Source organism: Amyelois transitella, chromosome 28 (genome assembly GCF_032362555.1).
Source record: "Amyelois transitella isolate CPQ chromosome 28, ilAmyTran1.1, whole genome shotgun sequence".
NCBI classification, from domain to species: Eukaryota; Metazoa; Arthropoda; class Insecta; order Lepidoptera; family Pyralidae; genus Amyelois; species Amyelois transitella.
In genome coordinates this window covers 2,689,174-2,708,485 of record NC_083531.1, presented here as the reverse complement: position 1 = coordinate 2,708,485, position 19,312 = coordinate 2,689,174, and the positions used below count along the sequence as shown (strand labels likewise).

General features: G+C 34.9%; 1 protein-coding gene across 2 annotated transcripts; it reads right to left on the bottom strand.

The window, feature by feature from the left end:
- Positions 1-1,691: 1,691 nt before the first annotated feature.
- Positions 1,692-19,203, bottom strand: LOC106134363 (zinc finger protein 287). Of its 2 annotated transcripts, none has more exons than XM_060952521.1 (15): positions 18,792-19,203; positions 13,337-13,462; positions 12,439-12,595; positions 11,830-11,985; positions 11,176-11,357; positions 10,605-10,799; positions 10,034-10,122; positions 9,342-9,464; positions 7,782-7,889; positions 7,213-7,321; positions 6,167-6,285; positions 5,264-5,372; positions 4,086-4,184; positions 2,499-2,615; positions 1,692-1,939 (listed from the first exon to the last, which is right to left on the bottom strand). In XM_060952521.1, exons 1-15 carry the CDS (start codon positions 18,918-18,920, stop codon positions 1,739-1,741), a joined length of 2,019 nt encoding a protein of 672 aa, XP_060808504.1. In that variant the 5' UTR covers positions 18,921-19,203; the 3' UTR covers positions 1,692-1,738. The 2 variants fall into 2 exon arrangements, with proteins under 2 accessions (XP_060808504.1, XP_060808505.1); XM_060952522.1 differs by having other exon boundaries at positions 11,176-11,354.
- Positions 19,204-19,312: the final 109 nt, after the last annotated feature.

The window sequence follows — 19,312 nt, the reverse complement described above, 5'->3', positions numbered from 1 at the left end:
ATACAAAACAACACAAAAGAATAGGATCACTCCATCTCTTTCCCATGATGTCGTAAAAGGCGACTAAGGCTTATAAACTTGGGATTCATCTTTTAGGCGATGGGCTGGCAACTTGTCACTTTTTTAATCTAGGTATTCTTTCATTTAGCCAAAAAGCTCCAGGAGGCCTATAGGTCTTTATAGGGCTGTTGACTTGTCTGCCAGTCACTCAGTAAGCATTTACATGGTGAATATATGGTAAATTAAGGATTTTAACAGCATTTCGACGAGAAAACCCAGAAGGTTTTCTTATAAGCATTGGAGCAAATCCAAAAAATATATTTCACTCTCCCATGTAAAGGTTGATCAGACAATTGGTAGATGTTGGTCCCAGCAGAAAAGAAATTTTATTTTTGTTTTTAACCACCTTCTAAAAAATGGAGATTCTCAGCTTGACCTGTACCTTCATACGTAGGTGTTTGTCCGCGATTATCTCGCGTTTCGCTAAACCGAATTTGATGCGGTTTTCAGAAAAGTGTTCGTACTTACACCTTTCAACACTTAGGAAAAAGTTTTAGAAATTTGGAAAGTTTAAAAAAGGAGAGTATCGATATATAGGTTAGGTATTCCAAAAAAATTCCACGAAAAAATACTCCGAGCAAAAAGTTAACTATTGAATGATGTTCTTTTAATGAAACAACTCGAATTACTTGGAATATTTCATAATTTATTGCACATTACAAAAATCAGTCGCTATGATTATTACGCTACGATATACACTTACATTTTTTTACAATATCGTCATAAATAAAACTAAGCTAAGTCTTTTTCGATTTAAGTTTTAAATCTGATTCTAAATCTCATTTTAGCAAAAGAAAAATCTCATTTCTTATACATTCCACGAAAATTAACATTTCAAGAGAATCAATATCCATCCATACTTAACATTATAAATGCTGACGGTCTTACGGTCACATCCGGTTGCTGTTCCTCCTTCCGTGTTCTCATTACACGGGTTACCACTAGCTCTCTAAATATTTTTATTACAGATACATTATACAACTGATGAACTTTTGAAGAAAAACTAAAATTTTACATCATTAGAAGAGACTCAAATTTCAATATAGTTTTTTTAAATTTAGGTTTATAAATAAAGCCAGTTTGCTAAACCACATAGTAGCGAAGAATTGGAGACAAAACAATCATGGTAAATACGCTAATTTAAGTAAACATGAAACAATAAAAAAAAATGCCTTCAAATATTTTCGTATCGCTCCATCACAAAAAGAAATAAAGGCAATATCTGTCACTTTCGTGTTGAATTAATTCAAGAAATAAGTCAACTTGAAATCATGAAAAAAACCTTTCACATTCATGTTGAATTAATTCAAGAAATAAGTCCACTTGAAATCATTGTTTCATTCTGACTTTCGATAAGCGGCGTGTACTTTTTAGTGATGGGTTAAAAATTAATAGTTTTCACCGTCTCCGTGTGGAGTGCAACCCATTTTTCCATTCTCCATAGTGAAATTCAAATTATTTTTTTTTATTATTATAGGATATGTAGTTATCCTATAATAATGAATATATACTACATATCGCTTAATAATTGTCAAACGTTTGGTTGACGTCAAATAAATTACTCAAAACTAAGTTAACTGCCGCTTCCAAGGCGTCAGTGCAGAAGAAGCGGTAACAAACTGCACTGCAGCATTTTCTCCTTCTTGAACACGCAGATATGAGTAAGTCGTTCAGTCATTCAAACCGGACAGTACCTCTCATCGACATAATGCCCGAACACACTCATTCCCGGTCTATACTCGTTGGTCACATCCGGTGGTTGTTCCTCCTTCCGTTTCCTCAACACGTGGCGGTACGTTTCCGGCGCCGCCTCCGGGGTTTGCTCGTCTTTACGCTTCTTGCACATCGGGTAGCGTTTTGATTTCATGTTCAGGTGGACCTGTTGATGTATATTTTATATATGTATATATATATATATATATATATAATACTCGAACCGTACAAAGAGAAATACCGTTCCCGCGGGAATTTCGAGAAATTCCCCTAGACCACATTAAAAATATACAAGCCAATTTTCAAATCCCTAATTCCAGTGGTACGGTTGTCGTATTATAAATATGACAACCGTCAACCAATATAGAATAGGATTACTCCATCTTTTTCCTACGGATGTCGTAAAAGGCGACTAATGGATTGGCTTATAAACTTGGGATTCTTTAAGGCGATGGGCTAGCAACCTGTCACTTTTTGAATCTCAATTCTATCATTAGGCCAAACATCTGAACCTTTCAGTCTTTTCGAGACTGCTGGCTCTGTCAACTCTGCAAGTCATATAGACGTGATAATATGTATGTATGTATGAATACAAAAATCACTTTCCCCACCCCTTTAAGGGTCAATACGAGGGGCCAGCTATTTGTCAGCTTTTTTTTCCGATAAACTATAACGGCGAACGAAGTCGCGGACAGCAGCTAGAATATAATATCTAATAATAATACCTGTCTGTTGTGCTTGTACAAGTTGGATTGTTGCGAGAACATGGTCGGGCAGAACTCGCAGATGAACGGGCGCTCGCCGGTGTGAGTACGTATGTGAGACTCCAACTGCACTTTTGTCTGTAACAGTGTGAATGAATTAAACAATCGAAAATAATTTAATGAGTGAAAGAATAGGCTATTTGACAAAGTTCTAAAAACTATCTTAGGGTATTTATTTGTTTATAAGGAGCCCTACAAAAATACTTTTCTGCCTTTATTACAGCTATTTTATTAAAAAATCGAAAAAGAAAATGAAATATTCAAATATGCCGCCAAAACGCGACTTTTAGCAATATGGCGGCCATGGCATGCAGTGACGTAAATTTCGTGTAAATATCATACAAAGCTTGTTGGTGTTTCGAAAAGTTTTGATTTTCTCTTGTTTTATTTAACTTGTGCCACGTCATATGTGTGAAAATTATTAAAAGAGTTCCTATAAATGTTGTGCAGTGCCTCAATGCACTAATACAACAATAAAATCTCCTACGAAACTGTTTTTTTCTATGCCGATGGAATTGAATATTCGCAAGAAGTGGTTTCAGATCATGATCTAAGATCAGTGGTTACCAAGATATACTTACATTGATGTTTTCACATTCCTCAGTTCGTATCTCAGCATAGAAATCTGGATTGTCTTTGAAGAAGACAATCCAGATTTCTTCTTCCAACCATTATTGCGTCCAATTTTGGTAGGTTTCGACTGTCAGCTTTCGCGGAATTGGTTTCCATTATTAAATACCTATGTTATCTGAGTAATCCTGAGAGATCAAACACTTATAAAATCTTGAAAAATAATAGCGAACACTAAGGAACGGTACGATCCACAGTCTGTTTATGGATAATTGACGTCATAATAGAAATAGCCAATCACGTTCGTTTTTAGTCACGTGACAGCTGCATATAAAAACCTAATTTTCTGAGACGGATTTTGTTTAAATAATGCAATATTTTTATCTCGCGTTATTACAAATCGCTCCAAAAAAATAATATTAAGACTGATGACATAAAAGAAATGTATATTTTTAATACAGTCAAATAGCCTATTGAAAGAATGAGATGATTGATTGAAAGAATTAAACAAATGAGATGAATGAAAGAAAGAATTGAAAAATGAGGTGAATGAATGAAACAATTGAAAAATGAGATGAATGAATGAAACAATTGAAAAAATGAGATGAATGAATGAAACAATTGAATAAATGAGATGAAAGAATTTAAAAATAGAGATGAATGAATGAATTGAAAGAAAAAGATGAGTGAAAGAATTGAAAAAATGAGATGAATGAGTGAAAGAATTGAAAAAATGAGATGAATGAGTGAAAAAATTGAAAAAATGAGATGAAAGAATTGAATTGAAAGGTCGCTTCGTGTAAAAACCTGACACAGCGTCTTTACACACATGAGATTATACACCTTGACCTTATACACTTGGGGCGATGGGCCAGCAACCTGTCAATATTTGAATCTCAATTCTAACATATTCAAGACTGTTGCCTCTGTCTACCCCGCAATGTACATAGACGTGGTTACGTGTTATGTCACGCTCACCGGGAATCCTTTGCCGCAATGGTGGCACATTTTGTCGTTCGGCCTCCCTTTGTGCACATTCCGAATGTGCTGGTCCAATCCCACGCGGTTTTTCGAAGGCTGCGAATTTTATAAATTTTAATATATCGTTTGTCTATGCATACATACATACATAAAATCACGCCTCTTTCCCGGAGGGGTAGGCAGAGACTACCTCTTTCCACATTGCCACGATCTCTGCACGCTGAATCTATTGTTTGTCTATTGTAGTTTTTATGTATGTATATTATATTATAATTATTTTATTTCATACTTTGTGTAGGTATAAATATACTTATTTAGTTTGACCCCACATAAAGTTCTCTGTCAGACCCAATGGTTGACTGGTAGATAATGCTTCTAGCATTAAGTCCGCCAATTGTGCTGTACATTTGTATTTTGTGCAATGAAGTTTAAATAAATAAATGCCACAAACAAAGGTACTCCGCTCAACCCAATGGTAGACTGTTAGATAATGCTATTAGCATTAAGTCCGCCTATTGTACTTTGCGAATTGTTACACTAAAGAATAAATAAATAAATGGCCATGTGCAATAGTTAAAACTTTGATGCCGTGTGGTTCCTGGCACCAATAGAAAAAAAAATAGAACCACTCCATCTTTTTCCCTGATGGATGTCGTAAAAGGCGACTAAGGAATATGATTATAAACCTGGAATTCTTCTTTTAGGCGATGGGTTAGCAACCTGTCCGTATTCTGTCTACCCCGTAACGTATAAAGACACACATACATACATATAGTCACGTCTACATCCCTTGCGGGGTAGACAGAGCCAACAGTCTTGTAAAAACGTCTCGTTCAGCTGTGTTGGCTTGATGACAGGAACGACTGGTTGCTAGCCAATCGCCTTAAAAAGAATCCCAAGTTTATGAGCCCTAAACCTTACTCGTATCTACATATAAAGACGTGATTATATTATATTATGCCGTGTGGTTCCCGGCACCAATACAAAAAAGAATAGGACCACTCCATCTCTTTCCCATGGATGTCGTAAAAGGCGACTAAGGAATAGGATTATTAACCTGGGATTCTTCTTTTAAGCGATAGGTTAGCAACCTGTCTCTAGACTGTAGGCTCTGTCTACCCCGCAAGGGATATAGACGTGACCATATGTATGTTTGTATTATATTATAATATTACCTTGAGACATATATGACACTGGTATGTTCTATGCAAATGTTTCTCCTCAATGTGATCTCTCAGCTTCGTTTTGTCAGCGAATCTCCTGTCGCAATGGTCGCATACATATCTGTTGACATGATATATTATATTTATACCTATGTTAAAACTAGATGTCCCGGCAAATAATCATAATAATCATAATCTGTATGTATTTGTAAATTGACGTCCGATGAAAACGCTGCAGTGTAGTTTGTTCCGCCGCTTCTTCTACTCACGCGCTTTGGGTGCGGCAGTAGTTATAATTAGATTTAAGTGATGTGATGTCAATAAGTGATACCTTGTATACAATTTTGAAAATAAATCTATTCTATTCTATTTGTTGTTTTGCCATATAAATATTTATTTAATTCCTAGTTTAAAAAGAAATTTAAATGTGAACAACCCTTATCACTAAGGTGTATGAAAAACAGATGTTGGCCGATTCTCAGACCCACTCAATATGCTCACAAAATTTCATGAGAATCGGTCGAGCCGTTCCGGAGGAGTACGGGAACAAGCATTGTGACACTAGAATTTTATAATATTATAAAACTAAAGAGTTTGTTTGTTTGTTTTAACGCGCTAATCTCAGAAACTACTGGTTCGAATTGAAAAATTATTTTCGCGTTGAATAGACCATTTATCAAGAAAGGCTTTAGGCTATATAACATCACGCTGCAACTGTAAGAAGCGAAGAAATAAGGGAAAAAGTGAAAAAAAACGGGGAAAACTATTCATCCTTGAGGGCTTCAATGATGCCCAATATAACTATTCCACGCGGACGAAGTCGCGGACACATCTATAATAAAATATAACCTAACCGTAGCGGTTCGCCAGCACGCTGTATGTATGTATGTATGTTTGTTTGTTCGCCGTTCTCACCTCAACTGGTCCTGCGTGACATGTTTAAGGCTGTTCTTCATGTGCCGCTTGTACGAACATTCCGATGCGAAGTTAATTTTGCACGTCTCGCAGCGTGCCACGTTCGATGCGGTTTTGTCCTGGGAATAGATAAAATTTGATGTAAATTTATGGTTGTTGTTGTGTGGTTCCCGGCGCCAATACAAAAAAGAATAGGACCACTCCATCTCTTTCCCATGGTTGTCGTAAAAGCCGACTAAGGGGTAGGCTTATAAACTTGGGATTCTTCTTTTAGGCGATGGGCTAGCAACCTGTCACTATTGGAATCTCAATCATATCTTAAAGCCAAATAGCTGAACGTGGCCTATCAGTCTTTGCAAGGCTGTAGGCTCTGTCTACCCCGCAAGGGATATAGACGTGATTATATGTAAATTTATGGTATACACATACATACATATATTTATTTATTCAATAGGTACATCTTACAAGCTAACAGACATTACATCCAAAATGCTTACAAGATAAATTTAAAATAGAATTATATAAATACATATAATCACGTCTATATCCCTTGCGGGGTAGACAGAGCCAACGGTCTTGGAAAAATTGATAGGCCACGTTCAGCTATTTGGCACAATGATAGAATTGAGATTCAAATAGTGACAGGTTGCTAGCCCATCGCCTAAAATAAGAATCCCAAGTTTGTAAGCATATCCCTTAGTCGCCTTTAACGACATCCATGGGAAAGAGATGGAGTGGTCCTATTCTTTTTTCTATTGGTTCTGGGAACCACACGGCAACACGGACTATTGAATGAATGAATGATTGACATCACTACATAGTATAAAACAAAGTCGCTATTTTAGTCTGTTTGTCTGTATGCTTAAATCTTTAAAATTACGCAACGGATTTTGATGCAGTTTTCTGTAACAGGTAGAGTGATTCGAGAGGAAGGTTTTATTTATAATAACATTTATAATTTTGCACCCGTGCGAAGCCGGGGCGGGTCGCTAGTATAAAACACCTAGGTACATAAAAATAGATTACAGAATCCGTCAAAAACTTACCAGAGCCCGTGTATCGTGCTTCTCCAAATGTCTCTTTAGACTCGTCTTCCATCTGAAAACTTTATCGCATATCGTGCACGGGAACTTATTGTTCAGCTCGTGAACAGCACTGAAAATTAAAAATACCATATTACATTCTAATTTAAAAATTCAAATTACATACATACATATGGTCACGTCTACAGGGTGACTTTTAATTCAACTGCATAAATTTAACTGTTAAGTGTACTCATCTAAAGGATATTTAAAAACGTTAAAAGAAAAATATCGGTTCATATTTCAGAAAGATTTATTATAAAGATATTTATAAAGGTTCATTGTTCAGACATTTATTTAGATGTTTAATTTTAATTTCTTTTGTAGTATTGGTGTTTAATAAAGCGTGTGACGTAGTTTTTGTGGATTTTTAAATGTGAAAATGATGATGTTTAATTTAAATAAAAATAGGCTCAAACGGGTCAGAAGCATGGGTATATAGTCTATGTTTAAAAGGATGCAGTTGTTTTAAATGTCACCCTGTATGACAATTATTAAGTGATATTAAAGTATCCCAAAAAAAAAATACTCACAGTCTATGATTCATGAGACCCGCTCTGTGAATGAAGGATTTGTCGCAATCCGGGCACTGGACGCGGGCCTTATGAGTGTCTTTATGATAGCGGTGGAGATCTATGGAGCTGTTATAAAAAAAAAAACATTAATAAAAAAAAAACCTCGCTCTATTAAGAACAGTCTTAGTATTTGTAGCCAGAGAAGGTTTCACAAATAACTGATTACAATGACACCTTGAACATCTCTAAGTTATAGAAATTGGAAATCAGATAAATAATCAATACATATAAATATATACGGGACAAATTACAGAAATTGAGTTAGCCTCGAAGTAAGTTCGAGACTTGTGTTACGAGATACTAACTTAACGATACTATATTTTATAATAAATACTTATATAGATAAACATCCAAGACCCAGGCCAATCAGAAAAAGTTGTTTTCTCATCATGCCCTGGCCGAGATTCGAACCCGGGACCTCCGGTGTCACAGACAAGCGTACTACCGCTGCGCCACAGAGGCCGTCAATATATTCAAATTCAAAATTTTTATTCATTATTATAGGATACTATATATCGCTTAATAATTGTCGTATGATTTAACAACATTGGTTGACGTCAAATAAATTACTTAAAAACTAAGTTTACTGCCGCTTCCAAGGCGTCAGTGCAGAAGAAGCGGTAACAAACTGCACTGCAGCATTTTCTTCAACAACGTCAACTTCACAATATTAAATTATACTTAGAGTAGAATAGTAAATTATACTTAATATATGGAGAGGGAGATGATGGGGGGAGTGAGGGTTCAGGTTCCCCTGCAAAGGTTGCGGAGGTCAGACGGGAGTCGCTTCGTGTAAACACCTGACTCACCCAATCCAGGGTCCATGGTCAAAGGCGTACTCCGGGCTCCTCTCCAGAGTGGTGAGGATGCAACCGGAACTTACCGATAACCAGAAAAATTTAGATCTATTTTTGAGTGGTATATATATATATGACAATCAAACGGCCTCTGTGGCGCAGCGGTAGTGCGCTTGTCTATGACACCGGAGGTCGCGGGTTCGAATCTCGGCCAGGGCATGATAAGAAACGAACTTTCTCCGATTGGCGATCTTGGATGTTTATCTATCTAAGTATTTATTATAAAATATAGTATCGTTGAGTTAGTATTTGGTAACACAAGTTTCGAACTTACTTCGAAGCTAAGTGCCGTGTGGTTCCCGGCACTATTACAAAAAAGAATAGGACCACTCCATCTCTTTCCCATGGATGTCGTAAAAGGCGACTAAGGGATAGGCTTATAAACTTAGGATTCCTCTTTTAGGCGATGGGCTAGCAACCTGTCACTATTTGAATCTCGGTTCTATCATTAAGCCAAATAGCTGAACGTGGCCATTCAGTCTTTTCAAGACTACCAAGACTACTGTCTACCCCGCAAGGGATATAGACGTGACCATATGTATGTATGTATGTTCGAAGCTAACATAATCTGTGTAATCTGTCCTGTATATATTTATTTTTTTATGCCGTACCTATATAAAGAAAAAACAAGCTATTTTGATTAATTGACTGTCTGACTCACTTGGACACGTGGGCGCATTCCGAACACGGGTACTGCTTGAGGGAGATCCGGTGTGTGGAGTAGTAGTGCTGCTCCATAACCTTGAGGTCCAGGGTTCGTCGCTGGCACATACTGCATTCGTATCTGTTTGGTGTTAAGAAAATAACTATTTAACTTCTTTTAATTTGGTTACAGATTTTATGAAACTATGTAGATAACAGTTTTAAATTCTTAATTTATGTTTAATTTGTTACGAATTAACAAATTAAAATTCTATAAGTATAAAGTTTCCTAAAATCTGACTTATAATTAACTAGATTTTTAATTTTACGTAATTAAATTTTGATTATTTCCCCTTGTCAATAACCAGAAAAAAAAAAGATGAAATCCGGCTCGAAGGACCAAGTTAGTACTAAACAGCAATCTCTTCCAGATAGGTTTTGAAGCATGTATAGACCGACTTGTGATAAAAGGTACGAAGAGGGAAAAGGGAAAAAGAACCTTTAGGCAACCTTCTTTATTTACAAATTAAGGTACCCAGAAAACATCAAGAATGAGAAATACAAGAAACAAAATTACATAGGTTCTGCTTATTTAAAAAAAAAAATCTTTTCCAGTAAACCCAAGATAAGAGACATGATGATTTATATTTAATTAAAATAATTAAATATAAAAAAAGATGGTTGAAGAAAGAAAGAGATATTAAATCTCACCTTCTCATATGTCTTCTGTAGTGGGTTTGAAACGACTCCAAAGTAGGTAAAACTGTGTTACATATTGGACAGCTGTAGTTACCGATTGACTGAAATCAGACATAAAAATCAATTAATTACATACATACATATATATAGTGCCGTGTGGTTCCCGGCACCAGTAGAAAAAAAAGAATAGGAACACTCGATGGAGTGTTCCTATTCTTTTTTTTCTACTGGTGCCTTTACGACATCCATGGGAAAGAGATGTCTTTCCCATGGATGTCGACTAAGGGTAAGGCTTATAAACTTGAGATTCCTCTTTTAGGCGATGGGCTAGCAACCTGTCACTATTTGAATCTCAATTCTTTCTTTAAGCCGAATAGATGAACGTGGCCATTCAGTCTTTTCAAGACTGTTGGCTCTGTCTACCCCGCAAGGGATATAGACGTGATTATATGTATGTATGTACTATAGTTATGAATGTGGATGAAGCAAAGGAAGATGCAGAGATTGTGGCAAGTGGAAAGAGGTATTCTGCCTACCCCTCCAGGAAAGAGGCGTGATTTAATGTATGTATATATGTACTCACCGGAGAATGTTTTGCGGCCATGTGGGAATTATAACTGGCCTTATAGTTGAATCCCACTAGACATGTCATGCACTTAAACTCTGCCTTCAAATAACTCTCTTTTGCTGAATCTCTCGCTCTTTCCGCCAACATCTCTTCGTAAGTCAGCTCAATTGTATGGATTTTAGATGTCGCTACGGTGCTATCTTTTGATGTCTGAAACATAAGTTTTTAAAAATTTACATACATATATATAGCGAATGTCTATATCTCTACGCCACACGTCACAACAGCCAATCAGACAACAGCTGTCAATCATCGCGAAGAAATTGACGCGCTCAGCCAATAGCGGCGAAGAATCTAAATCGCGCAAGCAAAGATTTCACTGATTGGAGCGTATATATATACAACCTCCGACACAACATCGTCTGTCGCACTGTTCCCCACGCGTCATATAGAAAGATCTTCCTTTTGTCAAGCCGAATCGTCGCTCCCGCTACACATATGTACTTTTACCACATCCATGGAAAAGAGATGGAGTGGTCCCATTCTTTTTCTTTTGGTGCCGGCAACAATTCCATCAACAACTTACCTTAACATTCTCCTTTTTTCTTTTCACCTTTCTCTTTTTAACTTTGCCTTTTTCTTTCTTAATATCCGTGAGAAATGCCTCCATTTGTTCGTCTATGTTACACTCTTTAAAATCAGCTTCTTGGTCTGATATAGAGCCGTCTGATTGAGGGTAGTCTTGGCCTATTTCTTGATGGAATTCTTCTAAAACATGTTAATTAAGAAACATTAGTAAGCTTGCCAATAGATTTTTTTGACAAACAATCAACACATAAAAATGCGTAAATACATACACGAATCACGTCTTCACCCATTGCGGGGTAGACCGAGGCAACAGTCTTAAAAAGAGTGAAAGGCCAAGGTCAGCTGTATGGCTTAATGGTGAAACTGAGATTCATACAGTGACAGATTGCTAGCCCATCGCCTAAAATCCCAAATTTATTAGCCTCTTCCTTTGTCGCCTTTTACAATATCAAGTAGTCCTATTCTAAAGTGCAGAAACATTGTTATTTCAAAAAATTTGTTGACTGGTAGAAATCCTTAATGGAATAAGTCCACATTGACTTTTTATGTGCAATTGAATACAATAAAAAAAAATACGCGATATTTCCTCACAATGTTTTCCTACAGCGTAGAAGCAAAGCAAGGATGAATGGTAAATGTATGAATAACTCACCTTTATTCTCATCCTTCAACTCGTCTTTCACACACACAACATAGTAATCACCGCCGGCTGCGCTCGCGCATACTTTTGTCGCTTCATTCGATTTTCTGTCCCTTTCTATCGCACTTGATTCTCTGGATTTTGATTTGTCTATTTCAATTTCTGGATCTGAAAGAAGTACAAATTAGCTTTAGTTTTGCAATATGGGATATACTAGCTGTTACATACATATAACCTTGCGGGGTAGACAGAGACAGAACAGCCTTTAAAGACTGAAAAACCACTTTCAGCTGCATGGCCAATTCCATTCAATCCCTAGAATTGAAATTCAAATAGTGACAGGTTGCTAGCCCATCGCCTCGCGTTGTGGACCACTACATCTCTTATCCATGTGCGTCGTAAAAGGCGACTAAGGCAAAGGCTAATAAATTCGGAATCCTTTTTATAGGCGATGTGCTAGCAACCTGTCACTATTTGAATCTCAATTCCATCATCAAGCCATACAGCCGAATGTAGCGTTTCAGTCTTCAAAGACTGTTTGTTTTGTCTACCCTGTGACGGATATAGACTTGATTATATGTATGTATGAATGAAAGAATGAACAGGAAAGGAAATTCTCACCGTGAAACTCATTCTTCAGCTCACTCTTCATACTTGCCTCCTTGTGTACTGCAATATCTGTGACATGATTCATAGGCATTATATCTATGGATTCCAAGATGTGTGTGCGCAGTTTGGGAGGCCGCGTCACGTCGGTTAGGAGACATTCCGTTAGAGTCTGAAAAAAAAGTTGTGTACAAGACATATAAATGTTTAATTAAATTGTCAATGTAAAAAAATATATACATACATACATATGATCACGTCTTTATCCCTTACGGGGTAGACAGAGCCAACAGTCTTGAAAAGACTGATAGGCCAAATTTGTTAGTTTGGCCCAATGATAGAATTGAGATTCAAATAGTGACGGGTTGCTAGCCCATCGCCTAAAAGTAAAAAAATAATAATAATAAAATGAACTAACACTATTTCAGTCTCAGTTTCATCGTATTCCTTGCAGGGTAGACAGAACCAACAGTTTCGAAAAGACTGAACGGCCACATTCAGCTGTATGGCTTCACAATGTAATTGAGATTCAAATAGTGATAGGTTGCTAGACCTACGCTTACAAGAGGAATCGCAAGTTTATAAGCATATCCCTTAGTCGCACTTATTTATATTTTATACTTGCTGTGCCCGTGTATTCGTGCGCTTGGAATAGTTATTTTGGGCATCATTGACAAATGAATTATTTCCCCCTGTTTTTTTCACATTTTCCATTATTTCTTCGCTCCTAATATTTACAGAGTGATGTTATATAGCCTAAAGCCTTCCTCGATAAATGATCCATTCAACATAAAAAGAATTTTTCAATTCGAACCAGTAGTTCCTGAGAATAGAGTGTTCAAACAAACAAACAAACTCTTCAGCTTTATAATATTATTAATTAATATAGATAAAAATGCAACAAGGAAATCACCTCACTAGTATAAGCCTGCAATATCCTGTATGAATCCTGGACCTGCTCCCGGAATGACACCACCTTCCGGAGCAGAGCAGAACACTCCAGACAGACACTTGGACATTGTATTGGGGTGTTGTACAGCTGTAATTAAATGATAATTCTGTAGTACATAAATTTTTCTTGAATACCATTTATAAATACGTATCATTAAACTGTGCGGTTCCTGGCACCAATACAAAATAGAATAGGACCACTCCATCTCTTTCCCATGGATGTCGTAAAAGGCGACTAAGGGATAGGCTTAGAAACTTGGGATTCTTTTGTAGGTGATGGGCTAGCAACCTGTCACTAGTTGAATCTCAATTCTATCGTTAAGCCAAATAGCTGAACGTGGCCATTCAGTCTTTTCAAGACTGTTGGCTCTGTCTACCCCGCAAGGGAGATAGATGTTACCATATGTATGCATGTATCATTAAAAATATATTAAATTTTAAAATTTTATCTTTATATATGTGTACGTATAGAAGGAGATCACGTCCGAGCCGTCAAGAGGCAAACATTAAAAATCTAACCGCCGCCGTCAGTAATTTTAATCTAAATATTATAAATAATGTTATATTTTTATTTGTGCAATGATTTTTATAAAACATAAACTGTGATGAATAAAAGTGTGAAATTTAATTTACAAAAAGTTTGAAATTCGTGAAGTTATAGACAAAAACATTTCAAGAAATTCAAAATTCAGTCGTTGTCCCTGACCTACCGCAACCCGCAGCGTCGTCGCTGTGTGAATCATCATATCACCGAGCGCATCGCGGAGGCCAGCTACATACGTACTCAAGTTATCAAAGGATCTGTTAAGCGATCTGTTGAGCGAGCTGTTTGCAGTCGATATCAACATCATATTGGGAAAAATGACCACTTTATGCGATGGATGTAAAATTATAATTGAGGATGAAATGTGCGTTAAATGTGGTGTTTGTAATCAGTTTTATGATCTTGTCTGTGCTAATATTTCTACACAAATTTTTAAAACAATGACCAAAAGTCAGAAGGATGCATGGAACTGTGTGATATGTAAGAGTAAACAGCCCAAAAAGGACAACACAAATACTCCGGTTCGAACTTCATTTGACGGTGGTGTTACTATGCATCGAGGCGCAGCTACAAAAAGTCCCGTTTACCTGGATTTGTCAATATATGAACAAACAAATGAAAATAGCACAATACCTTCTGATAGCGAACATGAAGACCAATTACAAGATCTCAAAAAAGAAATAGTAGAATTAAAAGAGAAATTAAAATTAGCAAATCAAAAAATTTCGGGATTATTAATGGAAAATGGCAACCTAAAACAAATGATAACAGATTTTAAAACTGTACATAAAACTTCAGAAAATCTTTCGTCTACGAAAAAAGGGAAACAGACATCGAATAATACTAAAAAAGCAAAAAATAATTTGGAAGGCCAAGAAAATACAGAAAAAAGGAGCAATATAAAGAATCAAAACCCTCTGACAATAAACCAAAAACCTGAAAATGTTACCAAAAAAATATGTATGATAAGTAGTAATAAGAATATTAAAATGGTCTCCATTGCCCAAAAACATTTTGGCGATTGTAATTTATGTCACTATCTTAAACCAAATTGTGGAATAAATAATCTGATTGATAATTTAGACACTAAATTGGAGGGATTTACACACAGAGATTGCTGTATAATTTTTATAGGAGAAGAGGATTTCAAGACCACTAATAATTATTTTGACTTGGTATTGAATCTAAGAGAGACGCTAAAAGTAATTACTCATACTAATATTGTTATATGTTTGCCGACTTTTGTATGTAATAATAGTTCAACAATATTCAACTGGAGATTGGAGTGTTTCAATAATTTATTATATCTGGACATACACACACATAACTATGCCTATTTGTTAGATTCTAATTTAAATCTCACCTACGACTGTGACATGTTCTCAGTCCGATATGGTACAATTAAAAACAAAGGTATGAAAAAAATATTTGATGACCTGAAAGAACTAGTATTTAGTATAGTGACCGAGGATGACGTTAAAAACACCGAATTTGAAGACACAATTGTTAATACGTGTACAAATTTTTTTCGCAAATCAATCCAAGGGAAATAAATTAACTATCTTACATCAAAATATTGCGGGATTGTTAAATAAATCAGATTTGTTAACTGTAAATATAGAAGTATTAGCTGACCAGAAGATTGACATTGACATTATTTGCATATCGGAGCATTTTATACGGTCTGGTGAAGAAGATGAAATAGAACTTTCAAATTATGTTCCTGCAGCCATATATGCGAGACCGGATATTAAACGTGGTGGAACTTGTATATTATTAAAAAAATATTTTCGATACAATGAGTTGCATTATATAGCTGAACTGTCTGTACCTGGTGTTGTGGAATGCTGTGCAACGGAATTAATCCAATATCAAATGGTAATATTGTGTATATACAGACCATCTACTTCAAAAGATTTTGACATTTTTTATGAAAAATTAGATTTAATTTTAAAGACATTATATAATAAAAATTCTTATAAAAATATAATAATGTGTGGGGATTTTAACATTAATGTACTGGTAAAAAATAATTTATCTCAAGACTTTGAATATTTTCTCATGAATTACAATCTTCAATTACAAATCAAAGAAGTTACAAGACCAACCTCTCAAACTTGTCTTGATAATTTTGCTCACAATTTACGGGATCAATGCAACAGTCAAGTAATTGATTTTGCTTTGTCGGATCACACAGCCCAAATTTTAGAGATCCCCATTAATAAAATTAATGAATTATATAACTGGCGTGTAAAAAGGAGAAATTTGTCAAATGAGCATATGAATTTATTTAAAAAATACATAAAATCTTTCCCTTTTGAGGGCATTTACAGTACAAACGATATCAATACAGCGTTTGATTATTTCTTTGATAATTTCAAAATGATCTATGATCTTTGCTTTCCCTTTAAAATTCAAACCGTTAACCGAAATAAAAAGAATTTGCGGTGGGTTTCAAAGGGGATTAAAATTTGTTCTAAAAAGAAAAGACTGCTGTTATGGAAACATAGAATAGCGCCATCCAGTCAGTCTAAAATAAACTTAGTTAATTATTCCAAAAAATTAAAAAAAATTATAAATATGACACAAAGGGTTCAAAATTCTTCATATATTAGTAATTCCCAAAATAAATCCAAGGCAACTTGGCAAATCATAAATAATAAAAATAACAAAAAAGACTTTATTTTAGAGATTGAAAATGAAGGAAACATAGTATCAGAACCAATTTTAATGGCAGACACTTTTAATACTTATTTTATTGACAAAATTGAAAATTCCTCTAATAACTTACAAGATAAGGTAGATCTAAAGGCTCAACCGCAGTCTATGTTCTTGTTGCCAATTATGGTCGAAGAAATTATTAAAATTATAAAAACATTAAAAAATACCAACAGTACTGGATATGATGATATCTCCACAAAAGCTGTAAAGTTTGTCTGCGAGGATATTGCAGATCATTTAGCTCACTTGATAAATATGTCTATATCGGCTGGTGTTTATCCTGATAATTTAAAGCCGACAATTATAATACCACTCCATAAAACAGGAGATAAAAAACGCATGTCCAACTATAGACAAATAGCGCTAGGGTCTATCTTTACAAAAATATTTGAAAAATACTTGTACAACGCTCTTTATAATTACTTGACGAAATATGATATTTTATGCGACGAACAAAAGGGATTCAGGAAAAACAAAACCATCAATATGGCAATATATGACTTAATTGAAATTGTTATGAAAAATGTAGATAATCGTAATCCTGTTTGTGTTATGTATACTGATATGACACAAGCTTTTGACTATGTCAATCGTAAAAGACTGATAAACAAATTAGATAAGTATGGAATAAGAGGAAATGTATTAAACTTAATAAAGTCTTACTTAAATAATAGAATGCAATGTGTAAAATTAACTAGTCTATGTCATAAAACAAAACAAGAAACAAATAATGTGTCAAACTATAAACTAAACAGATTTGGCGTTCCTCAAGGAAGTGTCCTAGGACCGTTACTGTTCCTCATTTATATAAATGATTTGCCTTTGAACATTAAGCAAAATATGGTTTTATTCGCTGATGACAGTACTGCTGTGATAAAATGCGTTGACCCGAATTGTTATGAATTGGACGTAAATAATACATTAAATGATATAATTAAATGGTTAGACATAAATAATTTGAAAATCAATTTGCAAAAAACAAAACTAATGCATTTTTACAACAAAAAACTACCTTTAAATATTTGTGTGAAAAACAATAATCTGAACATAGAAGAAGTGCAAGAAACTAGATTTTTAGGACTTAAAGTTGATAGCAAATTAACATGGGATTCTCACATTGAATCAATATGTAAAAAGTTACATAAATCAGCTTATGCATTATTCAGATTATCCAAAAAAGTCAAATTGGATGTTACACTTGTAGCTTACCACGGTATGGTAACGCCACATTTAAGTTATGGTGTAATATTTTGGGGTAACTCACGTGAAAATGACAAAGTATTTAAAGCTCAAAAAAGATGTCTCAGATCAATGTGTGGACTAAAGTCAATGGAAAGTTGTGTACCTATTTTTAAAACACTTAAACTTTTAACACTACCCTGTGTTTATATAATGGAAATATGTATTTTTGTTAAATCTAATCCGCACTTATTTCAAAAATTAATAGACACTAGAAAGAGACCAAATAATTTGAGATCCCAATATCAACTAAAACTGGCAACTGGAGGTCATAAGACTGCTATGCTTGGCAAGAGTGTGATTGGTATGGCTCCTATTATTTTTAACAAATTACCGGATTATCTAAAAAAATTGGACATAGTAACATTTAAAAAGGAAATAAAATTATTACTAACTGCTAAGTGCTATTATAGCGTCAATGACTTTTTAAAAGATATTGTGACATAATTATTATATTTTATTTTTATTAAATATTAATTGATGACATTATTGCTAAATATATATTATTTTTAATTAAGTATAAATTAAGGCGAAATTTTGATTTTTAATTGATTATTGAATAATTTAAATTAAAAAAAATTATCTGACTGAATTATTGTACGTCTTGTGAAGACAGATCACAGTGACACGAACTGTTTTGTATCATCTTTTCTACCTGTGTTTCCGCAATAAAGAGATTTGATTTTGATTTTGATTTGATTTTGGAAAACACCCATTCACCCACCACCCAAACAGCAAAAACTACTGAACCAATAATGATGAAATGACAAGGTGGATTGTAACTGGAAGAAGTCCATGAAGAAAGGATTTTTGGAAATTCCCGTAGGGACAGGATATGACTGGATTATTCGTTTTACGCGGGAGGTCTCTTACTTTTTGTACATAAATCAAATCTATATTAAAAGAGCCTTACCGGTATTTCTTTAATAATATCTAAATAGCACTGGTTGAGTTTTCCTGCTCTCAGGGGCTGCAGTGAACGTCCGAAGCAGAGGCAGGCCGTACATAATAATTTGTATGGGGTGTCTGCGTTGGTCTCCATGTTTATATACTAGGACAAATGACTCCCCCTATATAAAATAACTTCATTCATCAATCAATAGTTGACTTCTCTCAGAAAATCAATGTTTTTATAGAAGAATCTTTATGTTTTTATTTCAAGTTAAGTCATTTATTCTGCATATTTTTATACTAAGGTAAATGGCGTATATTTAGTCGTTTAACACATTTTTGTTTCATTGTTTCACAAAAATCCTTATGGAATCAGATAGAATTCTAAATATCTTTTGCCAACTACAAAGCAAAATAAAAACAAATCACCGCCATTTTCATTACAATAGTGTTGGGCTTTATTCAGTTTAGTCATAATTTTGAATTAAGTAGCTTGCGTGGTGCCTGCATACATGACTATATCGATTGGCCGATATAATAGGA